Here is a 25,981-nt window from a genome sequence, read left to right as displayed (position 1 = left end):
ATTTATAGCCAAGACTATTTACATGAGGGGACAGAAAAGACAGTCAGACTTTTAAGACCTCATCTTGGTCTTGGTATCTGCACTTTCTAAGCCAGCTAGTGCAATCTATCTATCTTCCCAGTGAAAGATGAGGCAGGCTTTAAATTCTAGAGTAATTTTTATGTGTTCTGGAACCTAAAAATACATCAACACATCTGCTTTTAATTTTTCCCTCTTTTACCCTCAGATATAGTTTACAAATACAACAGCAACCTTTATTTTTAAGCGTTTTTTTGTCTTGTTTTTGGTTGGCTTTTTTTCCCCCTCAACAAATCTTACCTTCTTCTGTTGGGATGCAGAACACCTGCTGGAACTGCTATTTTCAGAGTTACTGCATGGAATGTGAGTGTTTTCTTGGTCACACAACAGCATGCACATAAAAACTGTAAGGATTTGGCCTTGTGCTTCAGCAACTTTTAAACATCTTAACAGAGCCTTTTTACACTGCCTATAGTTTAACAAGAGATTATTCTTTCTAGAAATGTATAGCTCAATTTTAACCCACCATGACTCAGGAATTTACTGAGCATTTTCCCAGGGCCCTTCCTTAAAAGAATTCTAATCTTAATTATCAGTCCATCGTCCAAAACATCAGAGTACTTGCTCAATATTATATCCATTCCAATTATACATGTAGAAAGGCAGATTTTGAAGAACAGCATGTTTTCACACTTTGCATATTTGCTACTACCAATTGTTTATCAAGGAAAAGGCCTTTTTTTGTGCCATACTCATGCTTTATTTTTTTAAAAAAAGCTACACAATGCTAAGAAAAAAAAAATCAAGTATATTTTACAAAAAACCTGCAGCTGTTTTCAAGATATCTAATCTCACTTACAAATGCAAGTCAGCAGGTAAGAAATTAAATGATAATTTAACACTTCAGTTGTAGTACATCACCTGACCTTAAATCATCCAAAACAATCAGTCATTCTTAAATTGACTGTTGATTGTAGCTACATAAAAATCATCTGTATCAACTGATTAGAAAAAAAATCCCTGGGAAAATGTAGAGATAAATGGAAAAATGTCAGCAGAATGTTACTTAGCCCACCTATAAACTTTTGCAGAAACTAAGAGATCTTTCTGGCTTTGGTCTCCTCTGTATGTTAACTGCAACTCCTCTGCATATTTTAAAAATGTCAAGGTATAAAGCTGCTAAATTCTGGTCAGTGAGGGGATTAAATTATTACACTAGTGCTGTAGTCTTATTATCTCCATGGAAGTGTATCGTGCAAGTCTCAACTTCAGAACACTCTTGAAACAGCCCTTATGTCACTCCTATGAGGTAGGTACTGCCCTTCCTTTGGAGAAGAAAAGAGAACAGACTCTCTACTGCTCAAGTACATCAAGCACACTGAAAGCCAAGACAACGAGCCTACTTCAGCATTTGACTTCTCTGGATCTGGAGCTCTCACCTGCAACATTTGGTTTAGCACCATGCATTCTAGGAATAACCAGTAAATGATACTTCTGATTACACCTCTTCCAAGCTAAGGAAGACGTTCAGCATAAATGTTTTAGAAGGAGCAGAAGCACTGCCATCTCTAGTCTGTTCCATCCAGATCCACAGCCTACAACTTACTGATTTTGTACATAAAGAATGAACTTCAATCCTTTAGTTTGACAGCAGGCACTCTTCCTTCTCTGATTGAAGGATACTGGGGAAAAAAATTAACTACTGCCAGAAAGCAGAGAGCATACACAGGGCTACCTACAGGTATCATATGCAATTTAAGGGTAGCCTAAATTAATGCTTTGCTGCCTCTGGAGATGTGAACTCTAAAGCTGTTTTTCCTACCCCACGTGTAGAATTGTCAGGCCTTCACAATTTTCTGAGTAAGTTAAGGGGCTGTGAGAAAGGAATTCACAGAGGTCCTTCACTCTAAGCCCATAGTTCATTTGCTCTCTAAAACCATTTTCACATCTTTTATTAATAACGAAACCCTAGCCCACATCTTCCTTCACAGCTGTCACTCTTCTCAGAACCCCCCAGGAGCAGTTGTGTGGCAGTGTAGTAAGCTGGTTGAGAACTGGAAAGAATGCTGGATTATACAGATGGTTGTGCTGCCAAATGGAAATGTGTGGCATAGACAGGCAGAATTGCTGCTGTCTCATCTTTAAGTAGCAAAACTACACACTACTCAGCTGATAATAATAATAATGATACACAGCAACATACCAGTGACACTAAGCTATCCCTGTTTAAAAACTGAGTAGAAAATTCAAGTACCAAAATAAAAGTTTCTAACCAACAGGATAAAGCAACAACTATACACACCCAATTTAAGAAAACTGAGTGTAATAGACTGATTTACTCACTAGAAATAATACTAGAGATGCCAAAGTTCAGTTACCACTGCATGCTGGAATGTTACTGCTAAATTTCAACTACAGAAAATTAATGTAAAACAAGTAATTTTAAAATGTTATTACATTCATCACGAGCAACAGTGGTCTACTGGGCCCTGCTCTTATGAACTGCTTCTGGCTAAGAAAGTCACTATGAACCATCTACAGTGAATGCTAAGCTGTATTACCAAAAGAGAGCCTTGGTACATCTGGACTTTAACACTGTGCAAGCTGACTTCTCTCTTCTTTGACGCTTAGAACTTACGCACTTGGAAGTCAGCTACTGAGTGCAAAGAAGGGAATTCAGCCTTCAAATACTTACTTTTTGTTTGTACAAACAAAACTAGGATCCTACATATTAATACAAATAAAGGAACTGTTCTGATCCTTTGTCTTTTTTCCTGGCATAGCACTCTATCACCACCACCCCCTGAAAGAGTACCTTTAAATCTTGGGAAAAATTAAGGGTGTATAGTTCAAGATGACCTATTACAAGAAGGTGAAAAAAGCCCCTCTTGATGCCAGGTTAGAGACATAATCCAAGAGAGTGAACTTCCAAGTTCAGTGCATCAGGGGCTTTAGCATAGGAAGCACTTAATCCATAAACACACTGTTGAATCAATGCAAACTGGAATACAAGCCTGCAAATCTACCACAGAAACAGTAAGATTATATCAATAAAGGCAAATAAAGCTGTTCCACAATTTGAGTGGAGACACCCCTTATAAGGGCAACATTCAACTGCTTCCTAAATGATCTGAATGACAATTAAGCAACCTTAACTGTGAAAAATACTCTGCCTGGACTAGCTGTATTTTTAGGAAGTTGAACAAAGCATCTGTTCCATAGCAGTAAGAGTCAAGAACATCTTCACAGTTCACTTTGGCAAAGTGTCTAACAAAATAGTGCCAGCACAGGTTGTTTCAGAGCCTAGATGCTTCAAACACACTGTGGCAGGATTTGGAAGGATTGCTCAGCATTCATTGGCTCAGATTCAGTTGCTGCAGACCAAGTGTGGAACTAAAAGGGTATTTTCACAGGTGGGTATCAAAAAAGGGAGGAAGACAGAGGCATCAAATCTATGCCTCTTCCTCAACTCAACAAGCTTTCAGACAGCATTCAGACACAGAAAGAGAGGCAGTTGAGATGCAAACAGTTCAAGCCTTGTCCAAGCAAACTGATGTTCTGCATATTGGCTCTTTTCCCTGTCAGTTAATTCCTGAACAGTGGATGTGGATCAATACCTCAGTACCTGGTAATCATGTAAGCCACAAAAGGAAATCTTGTTTTGACTTTGCACACATCTTTTCTGCTTGACTACTGTACCAACATGCAGCTAGTGATGAATATGCATCTGTGTTACTAGTTAAGAAAGACAAAGTGAAAAAAAACTCAGACCAATGTACCGACCAATGTGAAGATGTCTCAGATTTAAAAACTGTAAAGGGTGAATTAAATAGTTTGCCAATAAAGAGAATTATTTGAAGCCAACTGTTTTTCAAATTCAGTTTCAAGTGTGTACAGCAAATCCTTGTAAAGCTTTAAAAAAATAAATTGGCGTTTTGTTACATATGACAATCTAGTTTTTAGGAGAGAGAACTTAGAACTCACTGAAAAGTTGTTCTAGCTTATTCAACAGTTTCTTGAGTAAACATTGCAGAACCACCACTATAATCTGAATACCTAAGATGCTGGCACGATTCAATAACTAACCATTTAACAAACTGGGTATAAAAAAGAAATTTATGTAGTAATACCAATTCAGCACACAAATTCCACGCTTCACAAGTTCTGCTGCTGTGCAAGAGTCTTCCTAACATCTATGCAGCTATGTTCAGATTTTTAGGTTGCTGCATGCCCAGATCAAAACAACAGCAAAATATCTACCACTACAAGCAGCTATACCCAATTGTGCCTTTAGAATGAAAACTATGCAGAAGTTGAGATGATCAGTGCCTGGCCACTGAGACAGGACCACACACCAACTTCAGTGTGCGCACCTTGCAAAGAGCAGCGTTACTTACTGAAAAAGAACAATGCATCCAGGTTCTGGTACAGATACGATACAACCAAGACAGGTTAAAGTCACCAGACATTCAAATTAGAAAGCGGAGAAAAATCCTTCAATGACAATGTACAGATGACAAGCCAGCATTACAAAGAGCTCTAAAGGCACATTTCAGGTAACATGTTTCTGTTAAGACCAACCGCTTACACACGCAGGCACGAATCTTAATGGCTACTGACCCCTGACCCCCAAGATTTAAAAAAAAAAAAAAAAAATTAAAAGAGAAGTGCATTTTCAGTAATATTAACACCATTCAGTTAATCTGTTCAGTCCAAATGTTTAGCAGTGTTTTCCTTATGGTGATATGGGTTCTCTGCACTACTCCAATCCAAAAAACCAAACAGGCAGAATTAGTAAAGGTTCAACTGTTGCACTAGTTAACATTACTCATCAGAGCCCACTGGTCTCTTCTGTGCCCTCTTGTAGGGCAACCTCCTCGGTGAAGCTTTATCTAGATAAAAAAGAAAGGGACAAAAGAAAGATAGTTGCATCAATGGCAATTGTTACATAAGCATGCATTTTTCTTCTCCCAAACACAAAACAAGCTGCCCTTCTAGTGCAATGTATCACCACAGAGAAGCCAGTTCAAACAACTTAAGGCTTTTTAACTACCAGCACCCTAAACAGAAAGTAACAAAAAAATACGCTTCCATTCTGTAACATGCAACAACAGGGTAAGGTCTGTTCTGTTTGTCACTTACTAAAATGCAAAAAAACCCAAACCCAAAAAACTCTATGTGAAACTGTAGGCTCTGCTGCTTAGAAAATTTTCATGTTCAGTAATTGCACCTTCAGAAAGTTAAATGAATTATTTTGATGACACTGTCTTGAGTTTACATGCCTGAAAAAGATAAGATTGACTCTTCTTTAGACATCTATGTCTTACATGTAGTATTTCCACATTCACACAACTAACAGCAGAAGAAAAGTGTTTTTGTTGTGGAAAACTGCACTTTTCCAGGAAGCATCCACATTTGACTGGGTGATCTTTAAGGCTCCTTCCAAACCAAACCATTCTATGGTCCTATGATTTTTTGCAGAGAAGCTTCCATACTTTGCATGAAGTGCTGAAGTGATTGCTAAGTGCAGCTGGTGACTAATTTTCTTAACAGAACAATCTCCGACAATCTCCCTGCTTAGAGTATGTGCAAACACAAGGAGCAGCCATCATGCCCTTACAGGCCAATCAGTACAGTATGCAGTGTCAATAATAAAAAAAGTCAAGAATATCTGATATCTTGAAGGTCATGTATTTTAAAGAATTCTAGTGTAGAGTTCTAACTAAAATCAACCTCGACCTGAGAAAACCAGAATTAAGAACTTAACCATTAGTTTTCCCTAAACTTCAAGTATTAAAATTAAAATACCTATTTGGCTTAAGAAAAGGATGGTGGTGGGGCCCAAGCATTACCAGAATTTGGACCCTTTTAAAGTCAGCTTGCTCTTTAGCAAATGTAGCATTTAGACCTTCAATTTTTCCTCACTAGATTGAGGCTTTTCAAATTCCTGTGTCTAGATTTTATACCATTCCAGTGTCTCACAGAAGAAAGTGTACAAGAAAGCTTTTATCTTCACAACCGCTAGTCTTTAGATCTATGTTGTGTAACTCTTAAAAACAGTAAAGGAATTTTAAAAGTGCAAAGTCATCAAATTCCTGGGACAACTTTCATATCGCAGCTAAGGCCTCTAGCCCTTCTGCACAAAATGAAGCTCAGAATATGCTTATTTGATCAAAACAGCAGTCTTTGTCAAGTAAGGGTAGCTCCTGCAAAGGGTTTTCAAATTCTCTGCATCTCATATAGGATGCACTTCACTGAGGCTTTCTCACCTCACACCAGTGACTGCTACTGATGACAGGAGTTTGTCAGCCTGAGACACCAAGGTAAGTGGGAAAGGCAAGATAAACTGCCTTTTAGGAAAAGAATTCTGGGAACCATGAGAGAAGACACCAGTACTTCAGCAATATTCTACTGAATCAGTGTTTTGACAATATAACCAGAAATATATCCACAAAATGCATGAAAACAGAAATTTAGAAGTATGTAAAATAGATGCCATTGCATGCATGTATTCTGCATCTTTCACTGCTCATGCTACATCACCAGTCACAGCATGCAGGAAGCTGTACCTCTACCCATGCCTAATTATTACATGAACAACACATTAAGCACTTTTCACTCTGCAGCTCACAAGAGTCTGCCTCACCTCTTCTACTCTGCACTGAAGCCATGGGAAAGCAAAAGAGAAGAAAGAGAAGTTAGAAATATCCAGTCTAAAGAAATCAGCTATTTGGTTTAGTGTCAGCATTTCAGGTATCAAGTGGAACTTTCAGATTTGTGAAGGACATAAATACCAAGTATTAATGTGGCTTTAGTTAAAACACCCCTCTAATGCTTATTTAAGACTTGGGTCTGTAGGTAAACTTCCAAACAACTTACAAAAACTCTGAGATGACAGCTACTTTCTCCTATTTAAACCATCTTTGCATCCAGGTTCTGGGTAGAGTCTTATACTGTTGAAAAATATTCTACAGAACAAATTGTAAAAGTCACCAATACTCACTATTTTATCAACCAGTGAAGTTTGTTCTACAAGGAATAGGCTGCCAAAGTAATAATCTAATCCTTAAACACTGTACTTGAGACAATTTGTTATTCCCTAGAAGATATATGCTGTTCTAAGAAATTGGTATCAGCTACTTAGTTACAATTAACTCGTCAAGTTAAGTTTCTTGTGGTCTAGTTTGTGAAAGGCAGACTACTTACTTATTTGATTTAAAGTTTCTTGGGGAATCCAGCTCATATCAACATCATTCTGATTTGATGTTCCCATCTCTACTTTCTGTACCGGTCTTTTCCTCTGAAAATTCAAAAAAGGAAGGTTTTTCTTTTAAGTAAGACTCGGATAGCACAAGTATTAGAAATTACAAAAAAATGCTACATTTAGAGAATTACAATTATTTCACCAAGGTATGAACTTAAGGCTAGTCAGTGTACAGAGCTGTCTTTTCCTGTACAGAGCTGTCTTTTCCCATTAGCAATTTATCCCCCTAAGCATTGTATTACCACTTCTAACACCATACAACACTTATTCCATATAAAGCCACCAAGATTTCATGTACACCTGGGCAAATACATTATACCTTTTGCTGATGATTAGTCAAACTTTGTGATGACAAGTTTAATTTTACTTTCTCAGATTAGGACAGCATTCTCACTTGTGACCCGACCTTGCAAAATAATCAACATTATGGCAAAGCTTTGCTAAGAACTAAATAAAGGGCTGACAGCTGTTTTCCCCTGAAGTCTGACCTGGATTAAACTAATAAGTAGAAATAGAGAGCACAGGAAAAATCTACCCAGTAAATACTGAATCAGTAGACACAGACATCCAGTGATTAGAGGGTACTCCAATTCAACCACTTCAGTGTGGAGCCAAAGAGCAGGAGCTCTGCAACCAGAGTACCTTCCATTAGGAACATTATTTAAGAGTGCTCTAGTTTCCCCAGTAACCACTAAGGTTATAAAAAGAAATCTTTTACCTTTACCATCACATGCCAGAGGCAATCACTGAATGCTTTATTTTCACATCAGACAGGTTTTGTATTAACAAGGACACAGACAAACATGCTACCCACCTTCCTGGACTCTAGTAACTGATGTAGGCCAACAATGACAAGCAGACCAAGTCCAGCGAGGAACATGTACATGAAGATCCTTTAAAAAAATGGTTTAAGAAACAATGCATTAACTAAAAATGTCAAGTTTTGAAGACAGTTTATGACGAGGCACAGAAACTAAGCCTAACTTTGGCCACACATGCACTTAATCTTTCCCAAGAACTTCTGAAGGGGGCAAGTGGGGAAAGTACCCAAGAAATCTGAAACTCAAGTTCTAACAACTAACATCTAGCTATCATGTAATTATTCTGATTTGATTTTAGAAACTGCAATCATAAGTTTAATTCTGAACAACAGAACATTTGAAAAATGCTGTATAAATCAAAAAAATGTTTTAAATACTGAAATTTAGTAACTTAAAGGATTCTTTGCACTATCATAAAGTTTCAAGATATTGGGTCACAGGCAATATTTAGGTCTGCGACAGCTTTAATCACTTATAAAACCTTAAAAATCTCTTGTATAGTTTTAGCATGCTACTGCAAAGCAAGTACTACTAGGACACTATTAATTTGCAACAGAGCTTCGAAAGACCTTGCTTATCTTGCTCTGCGCTCCAGTTAGAATTCTACCTACAAAATTAATTTTCTTAATCTGTGCGTTCTGTTTTATTTTGAAGAATTTTATCTGAAGTATCTGTTGATACTCAGCAAGAGGTAAACCTAAGTAATAGCTAAAATTGATTTGGGGATTAAGGAATTTACAGGTAAAGAATTTATTCCTAGTTGAACATCTGAACTCTGAAATACCCGTTACAGGGCAACAATCTGTTCACACGACATTCACACAAACTGATTCTAGTATCTGAATTGTTCTGAGAGCTCTTTTTCAGAGTATCACACATTTTCACATGACCAACTGTTCTTTCATCTACACCATTGTATTTGAGAAATACAAATAAATACAACAGCTATTTCTTCTGGATGACCATTTTTAAAAGGAAGCTTGCTCAACAGGCAATTTCTACCTCTGGCAGGACAATTCCTACATACAGCACTGTCTACAAGTATTTCTGAAGATTAACTTTTTTAACGCACAGCTTCACTTAAAATTCCATTCCAGTGCTAAAATGTTTAAAAGCATTTTAGAACAGCATATGCTTGAAAAATATTCAGTGTATCAGATCTACCTAAGTCTTTGAAAAAAAATCACTCCTGAAAGATACCTGCTACAGACAGGGGTTAGACGAATTCAGTCATTCTTTGCTGCACTGTTTGGGCTCCAAATACATCTTTCAGTTTATGCAATCTTAGACTACACTGCAGTGTTCCAGAAGAAAGCTATTCCAGTCCTGACAGCAGGACTCACAGCCTGATACTGTGGACTCTCTGCACCTTTCACCTCTTAGGAAAAAACACAGTAGCATAAGAGAAGTTAACAGCTTTGAATTGCTATGTAGCTGTATAACACTGGGTCCTATTCCAGGCTTAAGCCCTCTGAGCTACAGCACATCTGTAAACTTCTCACTGACACAGTACCAGCCCTGAAGATTCCCCACTAATAACAGAGATCTTAAATTTGGGAAAAGTTAGTATTTTCAATCTGTCAAATGCTGCTACATCATAAACAAAACACAGCAGATCTAACATTCAATAAAATGACAACACAAGAACTGTGTTCACTGGCACCACCAATAACCTGTTCTACAAGAGCACCAACTAAACCTGGATCTCCAGTCTCCTTACGTTTCTCCATCCAGCCCATCTTCTTTTTCAATAATTGTAACAGTTTGATTGAAGACAGCATCTTGAAAAACGTTGCCCTAGAACAAAGTTTGCACATAACATTTTAAATTAATGCCTTCCACACATACACAAACATTCAGCTTTCCTATGTTCTTGGAGAAATTCTAGAAAGCAGCAACTCCTGCACAAGACTTTCTTAAGCTTCTAAGTTGCACTAGCCTCACTCAACACATAAAAGCAGAAATGTTTTGTTGCCCACTACAGTTCTAAGGCACTCCAGCTTCCACTGCTGATACAACTTGAAGTGCATGTAGGCAGTCACTTGCTGGGCTTGCGTACCTAATGATCTGCTTCAATACTAGAGACATTCACTTTCAGGAGAGCTACTTGAACAAGTAGCTCCTTCCTGACACCTGCAGATGAACTAGAAAGATTCAAATGAATTAGAGCATCAGGCTTACATTTGCATCTCTGTAGTTGAGATTGATAACTAGACCAAAAGGACGACCACCCATAGGCTCAGCAGGGATGAAGGAGTACTCAAACGTGGCTTGTCTCTGGGGTGGAACTACTGTATTCAGAGAGAGAGCTGTGAAGTTCTGGATGTAAAACTGATAGTCTTGAGGGTACCGGAAAGAAGCATCGAGAGACTCAACAATGAAATCCTCTGTACCCTTATTGGTGAAGCCCACCAGAAATTTTACAATGTTGTTTGCTGGAAAGTCTGAAACACAAAAATTCAACCATTAGAAACCTCATGCACCACACACAGCCAATTCTAAACAAAGAGCATCTAAAACAGACTCTGTGGTTTTAGAACTTCACTGTCTTAGGCAAACACTGATGTAGTCTAAGCAACAGTAAAGAGAATGGTAGATTAGTAGAAGATTCTTACCTTCCCCTTTCACAAATAAGATGGTTGTATCAGCACTAGGTGAGGCTTTCGGTTCTCCTGACAAGTCTTCTTCCTCTTTTTCTTCTGTCTAAGACAAGAGACTTTTTTGAAAAATCCTATAATGAACAGTGAAGCAAAAACCATGCTTGGTTCATGAGAATCCCATGTGTCAAAGCACGCAACAGTGGCAAGTATTTGTACCAAATTCTGCTCTTGCAGGATTAGCACATAGTCTGTTCTCCCTCTAGATTTGATAAGCATCCCTTTCAGCATTTATCTTTCTACTTGTTATATCTGACAGAGAGCGTAATCTGAACTACATTTAGCTCTATTGAAGGTTTTGGAATCAAAAATCATCAGTAAGGCTTCTGTTTGGGGGTGGAAAAGAAAGAATAGAATCTAAATGTTAAGTGTTCACATCTAAGCTATTTATAGTCAGAAAACAAGCATTTCCAAAATAAAGACACCCACAAAACAAAGGAGTTACTTTCCCTACAGGGAGTGTTTATGGCAGCTTTCCACTCAGTTTTAATTATTAAAGTGTCATGTATGCCTGGAAATGGTTAGGCTATTGGAACTACATCAGTCTGTGGACTCATTTATTCAAGTTCACTTTGTGATGATTCATTTTTTAATTTGACAAATGCAAGCATTAAGGGTTTATTTTCCATTTGGGGATCATGGGATCATCACTATCCCCATCAAACAAAAACAAGACTGACTCATTATTGAACAGTCTCTGCTAATTGCTGGCAAGTCAGTTGGATCATTAGATTTCAGTGTTTAAACAGCCTCCTGAAGCAGTGGAAATCCTACTGGATAAGTCATACATGTACCATGAACTAGGGAACCAGAGTTGAGCATGTAGCATCTCAATTCTGAGACACTGTGAAAAACAAAACCCTATATTTTATTTCAGTGACAAATAAAAGAAAATGCCTAAAAAGCGCCATGTTTTGTACCTGAGTAATAGACTATTTATTAAAAGGAAATTGCATCCAAAAGGTTATTTAATAATACTCTGCCAGTACTGACATAATACACCTTCTACAACTTAGCCAAGCTGATCAACCGTAAGTTCACTGACAACAACAGCAGTAAAATCTCACAGGACCAAGTAACACTTTACCAAATCTGCATTTTTATTACATGTCTTCTTCTACTAATGTCCCAAACTCCCTTAATGTACATCAGAGATTTGAGAAAATTTTGCACCACTCTAAGCACACTAAATGTCTAGCAAGCCTAATACTCAACTGCTATAAGCAGATCACAAAACCACGTAAAACCTTTCACTTTTCTGTTTTGTGATTTTTTGGGAAAGTTTTTGAATTTGTGCTGTAAATGTAGTTAGCTGTGGTTTTTTTAACAAGGGTTTCAGAATTTATTCTGAGCTTAACTAAGAACCAAGACTCTGTTGTTCCTTAGAAATCAGTATCAAAGAAGCCAGAATGAAGAAGTTCTATCCCCCAATGCTCTTTTCAGTTTACTGAGGTGCAGCTTCAGATAGGAAAGGACTACAGAAGGCTCCTATGAGAATGTGGGTCTTTCACTTGGTGGTTTTTTTGTGGCCTACAGTTTTATAGTCAGAAATCAGGTTGTCCCGATACGGTTTTTCAACTGGTAATTCAGAAAAAAAGATAAATCCTTCTGACTCTTCAAACTGAACACAAGCTTAATCAGATTCATGGAAATAGCTACCTGAAAAAAACAATGTAAGTAAATGCAATTATTTAAGTTATCCAGCTTCAAGCACTTCTGGTCTAACTCATACTTTTGAAGTAACATTCATCTACAATTACCAAGTCTGTTGGCTCATCTTCTTCAACTTCAGCTTCATCGTCTTCATCTTCAACTATCGTATCTTCCACAGCTTCCTCATCCTCTGTAGCATCTTGAGCTGCAACTAATAAACCTGAGCCTACCAAAACAAAACGCAAATACAGTGAAGTTTTTTAAATGTCCAGTTAATCAAGTTCACACTTCTCAAACTAATATTTGAGGAACTTCTTAAAAACTTGTCCAATTCAGTATTTTGAAGCCTCAGTTGCAAAAACCTCCCATTCAAATGAGGTCTGTGTTGATCATTTAGCCTTATTTCTCAATACACACTTTCTTACTTACTAATTTAATTTCCACCAAGTTCAAAACCAAAAATTGACAGCTGGATGACAAAACGTTCAGCATTCACACAGCAATGCCTAAACTCACAGAAGGCATTTACCAATGCCAATTACCAATTTACCTTAAAAGCTACTGTTCAATTTTTGAACAGGAAAATGTATAAAAGTAATTTAATTCTGCAATTGCAAAAGTGAAAATAGGCATTGCTACTGCCAGGAGATTAATTTTGTAAGTACTGTTTCTTCTAAGACTAGCAAGTCTAACAAGATAGCAGCAGGCTGATAACAGAACACTTGGAACTGTACCTAAAAAGTTACTACATTTTGTACGTATTTTCATTCAAGTTTTGAAACCTAAAGAAAGCCTTTTTTTGCCATGATGTCCTCAATATCATGTATAGCCATATATCAAATAGAACCACAAGACCAGTCATAAAAGAAACGTGACCTAGAGCAAGGCTCTAAGACAAGTGTGACCTGATAGTCCATTGCCTCTTGGCTTTCGTGGAGCCAAGCCTCAAACATTCAAACCCTGGGCAAATATGATTGATAAAAATATTGGCCACAGGACAAAGTTCTGTCTGTTTGCAGTTCAGAGCACGTGCAAGCAAAGCTGAGCTCTAAAACGCACGCACAGAACTACAGGTTTGTTTTTTTCTTAATAAACATAATATTTCCTGAGTATGAAAGAGCAGAAATTATGGATGACTGATTTACACAGGTCTGAAAAAAGACCTAACTGCTATAAATACAAAATTAAAAAAAAAAAATATTTAAAACTTTTCATGGGAAATAGGAATCCTTGAGCAGGACAAGTGTATCCAAGGACTTAAAAATTGCCTGTCAGTACTAGAAAGAGCAAATACAACCTCTCAAGTGTCTTTAGCAGGCACACTCAAAGACTTCTGCTCAACTACGTGCAACACTTAGCCTAAGCCTTAACTACCGTGATTTTATTAGATGTTTAAAACTTTTAAGTGTGCAAAAAAATTCACTTTTACAAAAATTCTTACCAAAAAAGGTGGGGGGGTTAAATTAAAAACGAACAGCATAGAGATGGGCTGTAGGCACCCTTTGCTAAATGCTGCCCAGCACACCCTCAGACCCCTTACAGTCTTTTCGACGGATGTCAGAGGGGCTGATGATGTGGCAATAGCGGGAACGGAGAGCTCTGGGAAGGGACTCGCGCACGGGCGCGCTGCAGCCCACTGCAGGAGCTGGGCGAGAAGCCTTCCCCACCTCTCCCGCCTGCCCAAACTTCGCAGAAGGGAAGCAATTCCCAGATCGTGAATCAGATAACGCCACAGCGTAAACAGAGATTAGCGCTCCTCGGTGTCGCCAAGGACACTCGGGGGTTGGCGGCAGACGAGGTGGGCAGGCAGGGTGGCAGCCAGGGCATCTGTTAGGGAATGCGGGAACCAGCACCGCGGGCGAGCGGCGAGAAGGACAAACCCGCTGCCGCCACCTCAGGCGGGGCTCGCCGGCTCTCCCGGGCCGCTGTCACGGCCGGGCCCGAGGCCGCTGCCCGCAGGGCCCTGCCCGACACCGCGGGTCGCTGCGCCGGGAGGGGCCGGAGCGCGGCCCTGCCCCCGCCAGGCGCCCTCGGACGGGGCCGGGGCCCCACAGGCTCCGTACCGGGCACCGGAGCCCCGGCGGCGGCGGCCACGTGCGCGGGCGGCCGGGGCGATGAATGAGCGGCGCCGCCGCCTCTCGGCAGAGCTTCCGCAGGCCCCGCGGGAGCGGCTCCCTCTCCCCGCTGCGCCACGGAGATCCACCCCCTCCACAAACACACACACAAATACACACACAAACACCAGCCCCGCTCCCCGCGCCCGGGCACTGACGGCCGCCCGCCCTCACCTGGGCCGCCACGGGCGCCCCCGAGCAGCAGCGAGGCGGGGAAGACGAGCAGGGCGAGCAGCAGCAGCTGCGACAGGCGGCTCATGGCGATGATGATGATGATGATAACAGAACTTAGCGGCAGCAGCCGCGGCGAGCCGACCCCTCCCGCACACCCTGTCCCAGCGCTGGCTGCCGCGGCGGGATGTCTAAATGGCGGCGGGCACTGGGGCTGGAGCAGGAGCGGCAGCTGGAGCCGCCTCCCCGCGCCGCTCCATCCGGGGCCGCGCCCGCCCCGCTCCGCCCCCGCGGACGTGGCTCGGCCGGGCAGGAGGCGCGGCGGCCACGTGAGCGCCCGGCGGGGGCGGCGCTTCCTGCGCTCCCGGCGCCTGGTCCGGGTCCAGGGAAGTGCCGGCGGCGCCGAGCAGCCCGTGCCGCGAGCCTTCGGACAGCGCTCGAGGAGCGTCCGGCGGTCCTTGGTCCTGCGCAGCGCCTGGGGTTGGGTTTCGACGGTCCTCGTGGCGTTGCAAAATGTGGAATTCGCAGGTGTAATCTGCGGAACAGCAGCTAGCGAGCAAGCTCTGCGTGTTGTCCAGGTGTTAGACAAATTACTTGTCGGTAAAAGCGCCTTGTTGAGGTTTAGGTCTTGACGTGCTACGGTGATCTCGGACCTAGGCTGAGCCGGGGAAGGAGGATGTAGCACTAATAGTGGACTCAGAGAATGCAGAATTTACAGGGCACAAGGACATTTGACGGAACTCCCAAGATAAGGATGAAACTTAATAAACCCAGCAACTGTGCTGAGTCAGCTCCGAGGGGATAAAAGGAAATTCCGACAGGTGGAGATCACTGCCACCGACTCACGGACCAGCGACCCCAGAAACCCCTGAGTCCTAAGCAGGGAAGGAATGAGAATTAATTAGCATGAGAAGTGAGAGACTCATTAACCAATAAAAGATAGAATACTACTTAATCAGAGAAATATGTAACTTGAAGATGATGAACGTTAACACCATTGCTAAAGTATATAAACAGTGGAAAGTTTGGATAGTTGGCATGCTTGATTTGTGGTATACAGTATGGCACCCAGGCTGGTGCAACTCAGAAAAAAATTACCCACGTATCTCTCAAGTGTGTAATTATTGGCTTATTGCACACCACTGAGTCCACACACCACTGACTTGTAATGAGTCCAATTCTTTCTGGACAACAGGGAATCCCTCCCAACACAGAATATTCTGTGATTCTGTAGGAAGTGGACTAACATAGCTCCAAAAAGACCGAGGATAAAGCATATTCCTGATACAGAGGTGCTATCGAAATTTCATGTTGCTCTAGAATAGCTGTTTTTGAGTCATGTATTTGATGGCTTAATTGAAAGTTTCCCAAAGCATGATAGGCAATAAATATGATACCAATACATTGCCTTTATCTCAGTAGACCTTCTGTTAAATGTGATGCAAGGGATGTTAAAATGGAGAGCTTTCCCAAGCCCTACAATGAAAATATTCAGTGAAAATAAAAGGTTCAAACCAGCCTCCATGCTTTCTCATTTCTCCCACAGTTTATTCAGCAATTTGCATGTGGAGAGCTAGGCTGAAAGGATTAGTGCAGGAGGGAATCTTCCCCAGTGACTTGCAGCTCTAGTGATTACCCATAGGAAACACCTATGTCTGGCCAATCAGTCTGGGGGATATAAAGGAGTGGGGTAGCACTTGCAGGTGGGGTTAGGAGGATGCTGGAGTAAGAGAAGGAGGCTGTTGGCTGTGCTGTGAGGAGGTAAAGGGATGGATAAAGTAAGATGTTGTGTGAGGGACAGTCAGGGTTAGGTGGCTGGGAAAGGGGCAGCTTGGGGTCAGCCAGTCATGGAGAATGAGAGAAAGAGTCAGAGCTGTGTGGAGCTGCCTGTAGGACAAGGAATCAGTGCTGTGTGAAGCTGCCAGAAAGAGAAGGTGTCAGAGTTATCTGAGAGAGGTCTATGAAGGAAGGAGTCAGAGTTGTGTGACAGAAAGGTCTGTAAAGAAGGCCATGTAGAGTTTGTGAATAAAGGGCTGGTGGTGATACTAGTCCTGTCTGTCTAAACTGTGACATTTACATACAGGATAAAATGAAGCAAGAGTACTGTTACGATACTTTCTGTATTTTGAGGTAACTTTGTCATTTGGGCATAAGCAGCTTGCTGTTATGGCAATGGTAAATGTAGTCTTGAGGACTGCATTTTTCATTTTTACTCATTTGCCTTTTAAACCTGCAAATTACACTAAAATATTATCAGAAATAACCATTCTAGCTAAGCTTAGTCTTATTTTAACATGCTGAAAATGTTACTGAAATTATGTTAAGTATTGACTGACATAAATACGAGCACTAGGAAATATTTATTGCTATTGGTAGAAGTATTTCTAGTTGGATAATATCCACCTAATGGTATAATATTACTTTTTTTCTGTAAAGGTCTTTCAGCAGGTGCTGATGTCTTTATCCTAGTCATAGTTTGGTTGTTTTGGAGGAGTTTTTTGAGGGGGAAAAGCAGCTGATTACTTTTTCTTCAGGAAAGTAAAAGAATGTGCGAGTGCATGCTGCAGGAAATTTCGTATCTAGGACTGCGGGATCTGAAACGTTTTTCATCTTATACACAGTGACTATGTACTTTAAGTGCTGGTTTTCTGTCAGAGTTAACTGTTCTTGATGTTACTAAATAACTAACCTGTATGGTGCTCTTACTGGGTTTGTATGTTGTGGGGCCACAGAAAGGTGTTAATTACAAGTGTATCTGAAAATATTTGTGGTACCTTGACTAGCTTCAGCAATATGCCAAGACTGACTCTAATGTTACAGTTGTACCCAAAAGTCTATTAGGCTGTATTATGCTAAGTATTCTGGTATTCTATTCTTGTATTCTGTGTTAAACAAGTTAAAATTTGGGAGAGAAGTCTCTATGAAGACCTGAAACCAGCTGCAGAGGGATTTTTTTTTTTTCTTTTTGCATGGTCTGCTCCATGTGTTCATTTGCAGGCATATTAAAGTAAGCGTTGACAATATTTGCCACTATTGTGGCATTGAGCTTTGACATTTGTTATGTTGGATGCTAATTCTGAGAAGGCTGGTGTTCAATCAGAGTTCATATTGCCCCTGGGAATATGATTGCAGCCATGTACAAGCGTTGTATCCTTGCATTTAAAATAAGGTTTTCACTTAGAAATTACATATAAAACTGTTACAAGGAAATATGCCTTCAGTTTCATAACACGTATTACAAAAAGGGTGAGCATTCCTAGTCTGTAAGTAATATTTACCTTACGTTTCCATTTTGAACTTTTTAAATTAATCTCCCAGATGTGTTGCTTCCTCTTCGAAGATATCAGTAAAAGGCAAATAACTGTATGTAGAGACTTATTATTTTTCTATCAATACTTGCTTTTGGCATGGCCAAGAGTTCAAGAATCAGCCGGATTGTCTCTTAATTATTTACTCAGTGCCTTCTATGTGAGATTAATTCAGCAAAGCACTTCTAGGAGCAGTGTCATACATACAGTCCTAATCTGTTTTCTGCTTCCTGTTTCTCACTTCTGGATGGCATACCAAGATGGGTTGGGAAAAAGCTGGTTGCAATATAATCTGATTAGGATAGAGAGTTTGCTTGTATTGTAGGAGGAAATTTTGTTGGGACAGTCAGGGGGATCATTTTTTCACTTGCTCTCTGAGTTTTCCTGGAATTGCACATGTTAGCAAAATGTTTGGAGAGTTTTTTTTTCTCCTCTGTTTTTTCTGTGGACATTGGTTTAGGTGTTAATACCTCACAGTTGCTGCCACGTGCTAAGAACTGCATCTTTCTCAGTTCTCTTCAGGTTCAGGTCAATGCAATAGTTTTGGTAAGTAACCACCTATTCTAGTGCACCCCAAAAAGGTAACTTGTTATTTTTACTTGCTGTTTTTTTCTGGAGCTTTTCTGGGGCTCACAGATAAGGTCAATATTTTTGCTTTCAGAAAGTGTCAAAAGCTTTAAGATTTTATTCTAATAGTTGGTGATTTTGTACCCTTCCATAATTTGTCATGCCTGCGGAAATCAGAAGAGATAGTACTACTTTTAAAAAAAAGGTACCAAGATTTCTCTTCATTATCTTTTGTAGTCCAGAGAAACAACTCTATGGGTATTGAATTCTGGGGTTTTTTTTCCTTTTACTTTCTATAGTAATTCTCAAAATTACAGTTACTCTATGCAGTAGTTATTAATAATTCCAGTGAGAATCTCCCACTTAGACCTGTCAAGCTGACATTATTCTTTCTCACCACTGATTATAACTGTGGGGAATCAACTTATTTGAAATTGAGGTAGGCAGAAAGGGGTTATACAGCAACTCCCATCCCTGAAAGTCCAGTCAGCTGCTTCTGACTGGATGGTAGTACAGGGGACATACCATTGTTCACAAGAGCTCTTAATGAGATCTGCTGAATTTTTGCCTGAATTGTGATGGTTCTTTGAAGGTTGGTGCTTTCCCAAGTTTTTTGCTGGAAGGAATTTCTGCTACCCTATTGCAGAACACTGTCTCAACCACACACAGATTCTGTATTTTATCTAAGGAGAAAAAAAAAAAAGAGGAGGGCAACCTCTCTGGAGTTCTCTTACCGAAATATATGGAAAATTGTGTTCAACAAACTTGATTAAATAATTAATTTTTTTTGAGGAATGGAAAAAAAATCAAATGGAAACTCTAATAGTATAGATAAATCTGTTGTTGCTAACCATGATTGCTTGATCAGATTTATGGATTCCATATGATGGTAACAGGAAAGGAATTTCAGAGCTCTGTTTGGCCTTGTCCAGGGCTGCCCAGCTTAAGACTCTATGCAATGCTTGGGTTAGAATGATGGGTTTGCAATATGTACAGCTTAAAGCATACAGAGTATTTTTAGACACCAGATTTTTTAATCTTTCCTCTGCATGAAAAGTAGAAACAGAGTTGTTGACATGGAAAGAAAAAAAGGTACTTTTATTCTACACTGCAAGTTAATTACTGCTACTAATTCAGTGATAGGTAGACTATTTGGTGGATTTGTGCCATTGGGTACATGGATTTTGTAAGTCCAGTCTTTCTCACCCAGGGAGTGAACTCCATATACTACAGCATTGTGAGTGTTGTCACATATGGTGAAAGCAAAAGTCTATTTTAAGTCTAAAGTACAATGGGGAAATAAAATATAACCGGTAAGGGAACATGTACATGTAATTGCATATGGAGTAATCAGTAAGAAAGAAAGCCACCTAGTTGTCAGTATTAAAGAAAAACAAACAAGAAAAATATAGATTAATTTCAAGATGTTATACTTCATGCTGTGGGAAATTAACAAAGTAGATCTGTTTCTTTGTGACTTTTACATCTCTAATCGTTATTGGAGCACATCTAGAATATTGTGTCTAGTTTTGAATGTTTCCCAACCCATGCAAGACACAGATGAAACTGTCTGCAAGCTTCTGCAAAGTTGAAGAAAGAGAGAAGGTAACAAACTATTCAACATTTACATTCTGATCCTTTCATTCCTTTCCCCCTTCAAGAAGTGTAAACATAAAAAAAGGTTCTTTATCTTAACTTTTTATTACTTTGTTTACTTTAAATAATGTATTGCAAAGTGTTTCATCAGTGCTTGAAATTAGATCATTGCATAAATATCTGTGTAAGACAGAATTCCACACTTGGACTCAAATCTAGCAAAGGGCTTCAGGAGCATTCAACTTGAAAATTCCTAAAGTAGCTTTTTTGGACAGAACTCTCAGCTGAAATCTGTGGAAGTTTGCCCCTAGAAGGGACGGGGAACTGTTGCACCTGGCAGCTGGGAACTTCTGCACATGGCAACTAGGCTTGAGTGGTACAGATACTTTTGGTGCTTACAGTATCAGACTGAATTATGCTGTATGTGTCTGTGGTTCTCTGGCTATATGATGTCTCTTTCCATCGGTATCAAGCTGCAGGATGTGGTTTTGTCCTTGGTCTTTCACCCTGTGTTGCTGTAGATTTGGTTCTCCCTTCTGAGCTCACAAATCTGTTGTGTTTTCTTCATCTCAGCTTGCTCATTTTCAAGTTCTGCTTGCAGGATTTTAAGCCAAGGAGTCAGCTTGTTATATTTAGATAGCGGCTGTTGACGCTCTGCCAGCTTGTCATCCCTCTCTCCCTGGAATTTTGTTTGCAAGGACAGGAGTCATTTCTGTGTGTATCCTCCTTTTCCTTCCTCAGCGCTGTAGGACTGATGACCAGGAGTTAGGGCAAGGGCTAAGGTTTACTATCTGTGGACACACTGTGTGCATTCTGTGTTATCCTTGCGGTGGCAGATTTGTGTAGTTGGCACTGAGAAAGGCTGGGTTGGCCAAAGGAGGAGGCCTGTGGAGATAGGATGGTCCTGTTCCAGCTCTGAGGAGCCAAACAAAATTGTATCATTGAAACTTCGAAGGACACAATGGTCAAAAAGTAACTTTTGTCGAATTAAGGGTGGTTTAAAGATTAAAGCACAGGTTCCTGCACGTGCAAAAATGAAGAGCATCCTGCTATGTATGTGGCACTCAACTCTCCATGCTGTACGTAAAGGAGTAGGATGACTTTATCTCTTTATCTCTTCATTTAATCTCCCTGTTTTTATTCTTCCTTGGCAGCAAGTGAAATCCCAAAACACTGGAGTAAAGTGTCCTTAACTTTCAGCATTTCCTGGGTGGAACAACACTTTCTATCATCAGCTAATTGGAAGAAGGTGAGGTCACATGGCTTGACAGCATTCTATTCAGAGACGGTGGCAAGGCAAATGAGGATTAATTTGAGTAAACTTCACCCAAACTGTTGCTGTACTGGTGGAGTTGTGCCATTCTGCTATTGCAAAACAATAGGTGACACCCTCCGTCCTGTTTATGCAAACTATTTCTTTTCATTAACTTCAGTGGAAATTTTCCATCTGTGAAGATAAATCAATGTGGGCAGAATTGCAAAATGATGAAAATTAAGAAGTTCACCCTTCTACAGTGCCTACAGTCCTTGCACCTGTACCGAGATCTAGTGGAGTGACAAGTCTAAAGAGGGTAATTGTCAGATTTTGGCCTAATTTACAATAATCCCTGATTTTAAATCAGGAATTAAAAAAAAAGGGGGCAAAAACCACCAAGAAATCAAAATTCAACTATTGGTTAACCCATTTGATTGTAGAAAATGAAGAAAAATAAATGTTTACATTAAAGAAGAAATAAAAATCTTCCATGCTCTATGAATTGTTCTATTTACTGAATTTTGAAAAGGCTGATAAAATATTTTACTCTCTGAAGACAAAGAAGGTAAAAAACATGCAAGAAATGCTACTGAGTTATTCTGTTGGAAGACAGCTATACATTTTTTTACTGTTTTCCTGGATATATAATAAAATTTAGTAATGAACAGGAGTAGAGCTTGATCCACCAAGTTTAAATTATTTGGTTTACTTTTTTTCTTATACCACCTGTAACTGGAAAAAAGTGTAAAAAGAAAAAGCATCTTAGATTGTGGTGGAAACCCTCTGAGAGTACTTCCTCTTTTGTTGTAATGTATTGCGTTGTTCTCTATACCTATTTTCACTTCTGTGTTTGACTGCATCAGGCCTGGTATGTGCACTGTGTTCTCATGGAAAGAATCAGATTAAATACTCATTTTCTCTCTCCAAATGTTTGGAGGCTTTATTTGTTGTCCAGTGGCTGCCTACCAAAAGAATGCGACTTATAACTTCTTTACTTTTTAATTTAATGTTTTAAATTTGTAGTAACTGTAATGAAACATAATTTAATTTAAATATTAATTGCAATTTAAAATAATCTGTAATCAGAATGGGAGCTGCAATGCAAGCACATTACTCCCTACATTCATTACTCAGTTAATTCAAGGCACAACTCCAGCATCTGCATTTGGTGTTCTTAGCACTTCTTTTTCATTATACATGTGTGAGGACTAGCACTTACAGATAAAATTTTGTCATATAAGTGCAAAAACCACTACTGCTAATTTTATCAGAGAAGGATACTTTCATATTCAAGCCTCCATGGAATCTGCATGGCTTCTTCTGGAAAGGGAGTATTGCTAGCTGAGTTCAAGTTATCTTTTCCAGGAAACTTTCTCAGTATCAAAACCTGAGTATGTCTTGAATACAGAGACAGGGGGTCAAGTGAGGAAAAAAAGACATGTCTGTTATGGAGGATACTTTTAATAATGCAATCCAGCAGTGAATTCCACATTTCTGCAAATGGCTCTTCATAAGGACCTGCAATGGGCTTAACTGGTAATTATTCTGTCAGTGAAACATCTTCCAGGATCCCGTGTTCTTTTTTAGTATTGTTTTGTTTTTGCCAGCCCAACGATCTCCTTTGATGTGGTTGTTCTGCCTTGCCCAGGGATCCTTCCTCTGGGAAAAATGTATCCACACCCAAAGAGTCCTTCCAATTGACTATTCAGAAAGGTATGTTAGTTCTACAGCAAGCATTTCTATGGCTTAGGGACTCCGTTTTCTGCGAGATATCTCAGCATTTATATGTACTCAAAAGAAGAATTAAGTTTTATAGAGTGTTTTCAGAGAATATTAATGGAGATAATACAGCTGAGGAAAATAGGTATTTTGCTTGGAACTTAGTGAAAGTATCAGTTGGCCTCCTCAGTGTGTATCCTTTTTCATCAGGAGTCTATCAAAAATATGATGGAACTACATGAATGTTCACAGCAGTATCCAAGTATCATATTAGCTAATTTTTCTTTCATATATATGTGTGCCTATTCCATTTAAACCAATGTCTTGTATAAAGTGGAAGTGTAGACTAGAATATTGAAATATCAATCATACTGTGTGGGATAGAGATGATCCTGGTCACTTGCTGTGTTGTTGTGATAATTGCTCAGGATACAGAATCCATTTTCAGATAGGTTTTTATGTCAATCATGTAGCAGTCCCTTGACCATATGCTGTTTCCCTCCTCATGTCTCCCTGTGCTCTGTACAGTCCATGTTGTTCATGTGCTTCACTCATGCCATGGCAGTAAGAACTGTCCTCAAAATCTAACAGTGTCTGTTGATTTAAACAGGTTTTGCATCAGCTAAAGATCTGTTAGACAGTACTGTGAACTACCAAGTACTGCCTGGCATACTTTGGCAGGGGAGTGTGATAGATAAATGTCATTTTAACATGCTCATCCTAGCACATGGCACTTGAAATCCCTCTCATGTTTAGCCTCCCCAACAAGAACATACTGCATGTCAGATTTTCTAAGATGGGCTCAGAAGCACAGGTTGCTTCACAGAGATGGTAGGCAGTGTCTTTTCTTGCTACTGAGTTTTATATTTCATCCTGCAAATATGAGAAGGAAGTTGTTGGTGGTCCTCTCAAGTAATTCCTTCCAGGAAGGTGCAACACTGAAGTTCTCCCAGGGATTCTGAGTATGGTCTCTGTACCCAGTTTCCCAACTTCGTGTGAACCAGAATATATACCTGTCCTACATACTACATTGCATTAAGTACAGAATTAGTGCATCTTCGAGTGTGAGCAAACATTTTGACTCTTAATCTTCAGGAAACATAATAATGTAGCCATAGGAAGAGTAGAGGAGGTAGTTTTCTGAGGAATCTTGTGTGACAGGGTACATGGAGCTACAGTGGTCCAAGATAAATGCATAGTCTGATAGATGTCTGTCCTCCCATGGATTAGGGGTGATAACTGGTAGAGCTGACACCTTTTTTTCCTATTCTCCTTCTGAAAGTATCACCATTCCCTAATGGACTATTTCCCTTAACCCTGTTGCAGATAATTGTAAAACAGTTTGTGCCTGCTTCCAAAGGAGCTCTTAAAGCCTGGGACAAAAAAAATGTGCTGCACTCCAAGGCTGTAGAAGAAGTTATGCAGAAGTTTGAAACACAGAAGGGATAAAAATGAATGTGGGAATCCTCTGGCAGTGTTATGTTTCAAGGAGTCCCTTGTCATTACAGTAAATGGGTATGTTTACTTAAGAGCAGTGAATAATTTATTAGAGCATAAAATAATCCTGTAGAACAGCACCTTCTCTACGCACATGGATTAACTCACATGGATTAAGAGTCCTCCAATAGCCGGTTCTAGGAAAAAGATAAGTAAACAGGTGATCTTAATCTGATTTCTGTTGTAGGTGGCTGCATTGGGAAAAATGAGCACAGAGACTCTCAAAGAGCTGACTTTATGGGAGTGCTGCAGATGCAAATGACACCTATTGTATTAAGTCTTTTTTTTAAAGGTATCTCTGCACAGGAGTCCATGTTTTCTGCACAATCACAGGTTTTTCATAGCTCTTATACATACAACTTGGATAATGGGAGAACATGTACAGAAAATGAGACTTCATTTTAAAATTTTACCCTTATGTACCAGATAGCAAAACTCCAATACTCACTTTTATTTTCTTAATCCTACATGATATTGGTATATAAACAGATTATAATGCTATTCAGTGCAAGGGGTGTTAGGACCTAAGATGCTTCTAGCCAGGCTTGCAAATTTTGAATTCCTTGGGCTTCAATTAGAGCTTTGTTAAAATAAACATTGGAATTTAATATTTCAAGAGTGTAGCAAATAAAACTTCTCAGTATCTATTACAGAGGGCACAGGTCATCACTGGTGTTTGAGGGAAAACAACAGTGAATCTGGGCCAGGGAATGGTCATTCCCAGTCAAGAGCTGAGGACTTGAACATGCCCTATTTTTAAGGCTATAGTATTTAATATTACATAGATATGCCCTATTTTTAAGGCTATAGTATTTAATATTACATAGATATGTCATAGCTCAGTATTGACGTGTCGGCAGCTGCTGGGGAGCCATAGAATCACAGAATGTTTTGGGTTGTGGAAGGGACATTAAAGATCGTTTAGTTCCATCCCCCCTTGCCCTGGCCAGGGGCACTTTCCATTCGACCAGGTTGCTCAGAGCCCCATCCAGCCTGGCCTTGAACGCTTCCAGGGATGGGGCATCCACAGCTTCTCTGGGCAACCTGTTAGAGTGCCTCGCCACGCTGGAAGAAAATATTTTCCTACTAATATCTACTTCTACCGCTGCTCTCACTGTAAGGCCACTTCCCACTACATGTCCTTGTGAAGTCCCTCCGTGTGCCGGAGCCAGGCTCTCCCGGCCGGGTACCGGAGCTGGGGCAGCTCCGTCCCAGCCGCGCTCGCCCGCGCTGCTTTTTGTCCCTCTGGCGGCGCCGTAGCGGCCGCGCCGGGCCGGCGCCTGCGTCTCGCGGGCCTCCCGGTTCCTGCCTCCCGGTTCCTGCCTCCCGCCCACCGCCGCC

General features: G+C 40.1%; 1 protein-coding gene across 3 annotated transcripts; it reads right to left on the bottom strand.

The window, feature by feature from the left end:
* Positions 1-3,739: 3,739 nt before the first annotated feature.
* On the bottom strand, positions 3,740-14,786 carry SSR1 (signal sequence receptor subunit 1). 3 transcript variants are annotated; one of them, XM_062499147.1, is made up of 8 exons: positions 14,702-14,786; positions 12,521-12,639; positions 10,719-10,806; positions 10,285-10,547; positions 9,824-9,900; positions 8,097-8,175; positions 7,225-7,318; positions 3,740-4,910 (listed from the first exon to the last, which is right to left on the bottom strand). In XM_062499147.1, exons 1-8 carry the CDS (start codon positions 14,784-14,786, stop codon positions 4,843-4,845), a joined length of 873 nt encoding a protein of 290 aa, XP_062355131.1. In that variant the 3' UTR covers positions 3,740-4,842. The 3 variants fall into 3 exon arrangements, with proteins under 3 accessions (XP_062355131.1, XP_062355140.1, XP_062355148.1); XM_062499156.1 differs by having other exon boundaries at positions 14,714-14,786; XM_062499164.1 differs by having other exon boundaries at positions 10,285-10,344; positions 10,720-10,806; positions 14,714-14,786.
* Positions 14,787-25,981: the final 11,195 nt, after the last annotated feature.

The sequence above is a fragment of the Cinclus cinclus genome, chromosome 1 (assembly GCF_963662255.1).
Source record: "Cinclus cinclus chromosome 1, bCinCin1.1, whole genome shotgun sequence".
Lineage (NCBI taxonomy): Eukaryota > Metazoa > Chordata > Aves > Passeriformes > Cinclidae > Cinclus > Cinclus cinclus.
Note: the sequence above shows the minus strand (reverse complement) of the source record. Positions and strands in the feature narration are given on the sequence as shown.